Source organism: Myodes glareolus, chromosome 6, assembly GCF_982192425.1.
Source record: "Myodes glareolus chromosome 6, mMyoGla1.1, whole genome shotgun sequence".
In the NCBI taxonomy this organism is placed as follows: Eukaryota; Metazoa; Chordata; class Mammalia; order Rodentia; family Cricetidae; genus Myodes; species Myodes glareolus.
Window position 1 is genome coordinate 16,590,566 of NC_142031.1, and position 5,625 is coordinate 16,596,190.

Consider the following 5,625-nt stretch of genomic DNA (forward strand, 5'->3'; position numbering starts at 1 on the left):
GGAAAGGAATGGAGGCACTCCAGGTGCAGCCTGTCTTAAATTCTCTGGTAGCAGAAGCTGCCAGACAAAAGGCGGAGGATAGGTGGGGCATTTCTTCTTCCTCTTCCTCTTCCTCTTCCTCTTCCTCTTCCTCTTCTTCTTCTTCTTCCCTCCCCCTCCTTCCACCCCTCCACCTTTCTGAGGCAGCACCTCACTACACAGATTAGGTTGGCCTTGAACTCAGATTTGCAGTGCTGGGATTACATGTGTGTCCCGCCCTGCTCTCATACACACACACACACACACACACACACACACACACACACACACACAGAGAGAGAGAGAGAGGGGGGGGGGGCTTGGTTTTGAACTCAGCCGGGATCAGAGTCCAGAGCTCATTCCTGACCGGGAGGGTTCCCAGGACCCAGTGGAAAACCTTGTGTTAGCAGTCCTTAAGTCCATAGGCTCTTGGGCACATATGAGAGGAGTTCAAGAATTCTGGGAGCCTGCAGCTTAACTCAAACAAAGGGAATATTTGTCTTATTGTAGGGCTGTTTTTCAATACACTAGATCACCTCCCCAGCTATGAATCAGTCTCTCCCCCAGGGGATGGAGCTGAGCGCCTGGACTCCTCACAGAAGAGGGACAAAGGTTGTAGGGAAGGAGTTAGGTGGAGGGTCAGCTCTGAGGTCACTGGGGTCTGATTGGACCTATCTCCTTCCAGCCCGGTGACCCTGGACTATCTGTCTGGAGGAGTTAAAGAGCTAGAGAATGCTAACCACCTGGGAACTCAGAAGGCATCTCTGCAGATAAGGCATTAATCTGTCTAATCTTAAGAGATCCCGAGGCTGCACTTTGACCAAGGGAAGAGCTTTTCTGTTTCAATTCCCACAGACTCAGGTTTGCTCTAGAAATCCCTCCCCACCCCCAAAAATCTTCTCTCTTCTGTCCTGACCACCAGCCGCTGGTGTTGTGGAATGACCAGTCCCGCAGCTCAGAGGAAGCGGCCTGGCCCACGACCTTGGAGGAACCTGAAGAAAGCTTCACCAAACGGCAGTACTTTTCCACTGCACTGCGCGGCCACCTCAGCTGGCTTTGTGCTGTGTAGGGAAGAGGCAAAGGGCACCAGGCCGGCCCCAGCAGGAACCCACTCCAAATCATCGCTCTCAGAGATGGGGGTGGGGGTGTAGGGACGCTCTGTGGGTGAGGGGCAGCAGGCAGGAATCCTAGAAAGAGAAGGGGCTATCCCTGGGAGCCTGGAGCCCACTAGTGAGGTTGGAGAAATTTGCATCCGTAAATCCCTCCGCAATGTTTTGGGGGATTCCCACTCCTTAGCCGCCCCTCTACTCTTCATCCTTCCAAAGATAAAGCTTAAAACATTTCCAGCGCATCAGTGCTGGGTCTTGGGAAGCTCGAGTCTGCGTGCGTGGGGGTGGGGGTGGGGGAGAAAGGGAGGGGACAAGAGAGCTAGCGGTCCCGCCCGGTGATGTAGGCAGTCCGGGGAGGTGGAGCCGCGACGCCTGAAGGAGTTCCCACCGCAGCCTTGCTCTTGGTCCACCTCATCCAGCTGCCACCAGACCCTGCTCCAGAGTCGTCCCAAATTGGCGGCAGGGACCGTGGCAATCCTCCCCATATTCGGACCTAGGGGACATTTATTACTCCAGAACCCTGTCCCTCCTTGCTTCCCAGACGGCTGGAGTCATTCCCTGGGGAAGCTGTTCCGGGCCGATCAGCCGCCGCACGGGCATCTCCGCGGCCAGCACGGCTGGGCACCGGGCATCTGCGAAGCCAGCCCTGCGGGACACTGGGCATCACGCAACGATTGTCTCCGGCCTCCGCCCAGCTTGTCGCGAGTCCTGGGCGGTGGGCTTCTGAGAGCCTTTGGCCGACCCAGGACGAGGGTGAGCTCCCCGCGCTCCCAGCTCTTTACGCCGCCGCGATGCTGCCCTGGAGACGGAACAAATTCATGCTGGTGGAGGACGAGGCCAAGCGCAAGGCGAAGAGCCTAAGCCCCGGGCTCGCCTACACGTCGCTGCTCTCCAGCTTCCTGCGCTCTTGCCCAGACCTACTACCGGACTGGCCCCTGGAGCGTCTGGGCCGCATATTCCGCAGCCGGCGCCAGAAAGTGGAGCTTAACAAGGAGGACCCCACCTACACTGTGTGGTACCTGGGCAACGCCGTCACCCTGCACGCCAAGGGCGACGGCTGCACCGACGACGCTGTGGGCAGGATCTGGGCTCGCTGCGGGCCGGGAGGGGGCACGAAGATGAAATTGACGCTGGGCCCGCACGGCATCCGCATGCAGCCGAGCGAGCGCGGCGCGGGAGGATCGGGGGGTCGCAGGCCGACGCATGCCTACCTGCTGCCGCGCATCACCTACTGCGCGGCGGACGGGCGCCATCCGCGCGTCTTTGCCTGGGTCTATCGCCACCAGGCGCGCCACAAGGCCGTGGTGCTGCGCTGCCACGCCGTGCTGCTGGCGCGAGCTCACAAGGCGCGCTCCCTGGCCCGCCTGCTCCGCCAGACCGCGCTGGCGGCCTTCAGCGACTTCAAGCGGCTGCAGCGGCAGAGCGACGCGCGCCACGTGCGCCAGCAGCATCTCCGCGCCGGGGGCGCAGCCGCCTCGGTACCCCGCGCCCCATTGCGCCGCCTGCTCAATGCCAAGTGCGCCTACCGGCCACCGCCGGGCGAGCGCGGCCGCGGAGCTCCGCGTCTCAGCAGCATCCAGGAGGAGGATGAGGATGCGGAGGAGGAGGACTCCCGGGACAGCGAGGGAGGAACCCTGCAGCGCGAGCGACCCGAGGTGCTCAGTCTGGCCCGGGAGCTGAGGACGTGCAGCCTGCGGGGTGCCTCGGCGCCTCCGCCACCGGCGCAGCCCCGCCGGTGGAAAGCCGGCTCCAGGGAGCGGGCGGGCCAGGCGCGCTGAGAGCACAGGGCTAGGACTTGGGCCCTACACCCGGCCCAACAGACTAACCAGGACTCTAACCCGGCCCTGCCCGCTTCCGCGCCCCCTGGTCCCTGGCCTGCCTCCCTCGCGATCTCCATAGTGGTCGCCTTGCTCCTCATCCTAGCTCAGGGTGAAGCCGGATATGCCCTTGATTTTTAGGGGTGGAGGGGAGTTCACATCTCCCCACACTTGGAGTTTCCCTGATCCTCCACTGTGGAATTGTCCCCACGCTTATGCCAGGTCTCTGCCCACAGATCAACTTGCTCTCTTCCAAAACAGCCTCTCAGGAGAACGGGGGAATGTTTGTGGAAACCCTGGAGGGTGGGTTTGAACCCAGGGCCCCGTCTAGGGTAGGAGTAATGGCCCAGCCCTTGGTCTCTTATTCCCTGTGATAAGAACCACCCTGGAGAGATTTCAGGTAAGGAAGAGAATGGAGTGAGTGGGTGGGGAGAACTGAGAGCCCCACCCAGGACACCCACCTGGGATCATACACACAGGGAGGAAGTCTTGGTCCTACACTTTCCCCTATGGAAAGCTCCTGATACTTCACTGCTCTGCCTGTGAAAGGGACTAGGATGGTCCTGTCTACGTGCAAAGGATAGAGTGGGACAGTCTAACAGCCCTGCACTAGGCAGCTATCCAAGCCTCTGCCTTGGCATTCCTACAGGGCTCCACTCATCCCCTCACTGCAAACAGATAACTGGTCTACCCTGAATCCTGGCCCAAGATGAAACCTCCAAAGGAGGTAAGGACACATGCCCCCCAACAAGCCCAGGCTTTCAGGGCAAGCAGGTCCTGACCACAACTGTACTATGCAGGATGAGGGAGAAAGGAAATAACAAAGAGGGGAAGGGAGTCCCTGCCCAGGTCTCTCCATAAGGCAATCAAAACCCAAAGATCTATGTCATCTACTGATCGTTGTAAATAAAGTAAATCTGCTTTTTCAGCTCCGTCACCCCTCCTGTGTTGTGTTTGCCAGGCCTGCTGGGGTGAAACTGTCCTCATGACCCCCAAGGGCAGAAGGGCCCAGAAAATAGCCCCCTTTAGCATCTGCAGCCACCTCCCATGATCCTCCAGGGTGGGGATTGCTGCCTGGAAGCTGTTCCCGGAATGTCAGGGGAGGAGGCAGTAACATATGCTTTGTCTGAAAACAGCACGAGCCAAGTCCCAGAGGAGCAGCCCCTGTCTATCCATCTGTCTGTCTCTGCCTCCCACGATGTCTGTACACCAAGGCACTCAGATGTAAGTCTCTCTGGGGGCATTTGGCAGAGTTGGGGTGTGTGCGTGTGTGTCTGTGTGTTGAGTTAGGGGAATTCTCTTTAGCCCTATTATGTGTCATAGCCTGCGGCCCCATCAGGTTCAGGGATAGGAGGAGAGCAGAGGGTAGGAGAGGAGGATGCGCAGCCCAGATTTCTTTTGAAAGACTGGAGAAATGTGCCTAGCCCCTGCGACAGTGAGACTTGAGCTCTGATAGCCTCGGCCCTGGGCTGAGCTGGGCACGGATCCCAGAGCTACTCAGAGTCTGGACTGTGACTGGCGTTCAAAATGACTCTCTTTCCCGGAGCTACTGGAGCAGAAAGTGCAGCGTCCACCACACCATGGCTGAACCCTTGCAGGGTCAAAGGTCTGCTAGGAAGCCAGGACTGACTCGGCCGGCCAGGCTGACGATGACCGACAAGGCAAAGATGTCCTGTCTGCTGCTTCCCTTGTACAACTAGTCAAGGCTTCCGCTGGTACTTTTCCCGCACAGACGAAAGAAGAGGTGACACGTCACCCCTAGAGAGGACTGTGGGCTTCAGGGGAAGCTCTGGGGTTGGTTAAGACAGGCTCACCAAGTAACAAGGTCACAAGCATGCTCTTCTAAACCCAAATGGTACAGCCGATATTCCTAAACTGCCCCACCCATGGGTACCAGGGCTAAGTGCTGTGGCTGCTGGAGCCCTCTCCTGAAGCTGGGAAATTCTCACCCAACGTGCTTAGCATTACAGGGGCAGACACTGGATGATAATTTACAGCCTGGCTCCCAGCCTCCGACTCCCTCTCCCACTTTTCTTCTCTGGCAACCTTCCAACACCAAAGGCATATGAACGCACCCTTATACAGCATCCCCCTTCCCTCCTCACTCAAGCAATGCTCTCCAGCTCTCAAGACCTGGGAGGGATTTTCCTCAATGCATCTGCATGTCCAGTATGTGTGATGGGAGGAGGACTTAATCAGCATCTCATCTCATCCACTAGTAAAGGATGAGGTAGGACACCACAGACTAGTTAATATGGCTCCGGCTGCAACCTGGCCAGGGTCAGGTGTCCGGGGCTGTCTGGGAGGGGGTGTGTCCTGAAAACCACACCCTCTTCTCAAATCTTAGGCACCAACAATCCGGTAGCTGGTGCTCTGTATCTCTTGTCCCAACTTCAGATTCCTTACTCGTGGGATAAAATTGGAAGTGGGTTGAACCAGTCTGGAACTCACTACTTAGCCTAAACTGACCTAGAACTGACAGCAAAGCTCCCTGCCTCAGTCTCCTAAATGCTTAGATTATATATAGTGGCGCACACCTTTGATCCTGGTATTCAAGGAGGAAGAGCCAGCAGAATTTGGTGAGTTCAAGGACAGCCTGGTCTCCGCAAACTCCAGGCCAGCCAAGGTAGCATAATGAGACCCTGTCATTGTAAGCCACCACACCCAGCTGGGCTATCGGT

At 57.9% G+C, this 5,625-nt stretch overlaps 1 protein-coding gene across 1 annotated transcript; it reads left to right on the forward strand.

Annotated features, from left to right (window-relative positions):
* The first annotated feature begins 1,441 nt into the window (after positions 1–1,441).
* Fam43b (family with sequence similarity 43 member B) lies at positions 1,442–3,881 on the forward strand. The gene has a single exon (XM_085690404.2). The coding sequence runs from the start codon at positions 1,919–1,921 to the stop codon at positions 2,903–2,905; it is 987 nt and encodes a 328-aa protein (XP_085546530.2). The 5' UTR covers positions 1,442–1,918; the 3' UTR covers positions 2,906–3,881.
* Positions 3,882–5,625: the final 1,744 nt, after the last annotated feature.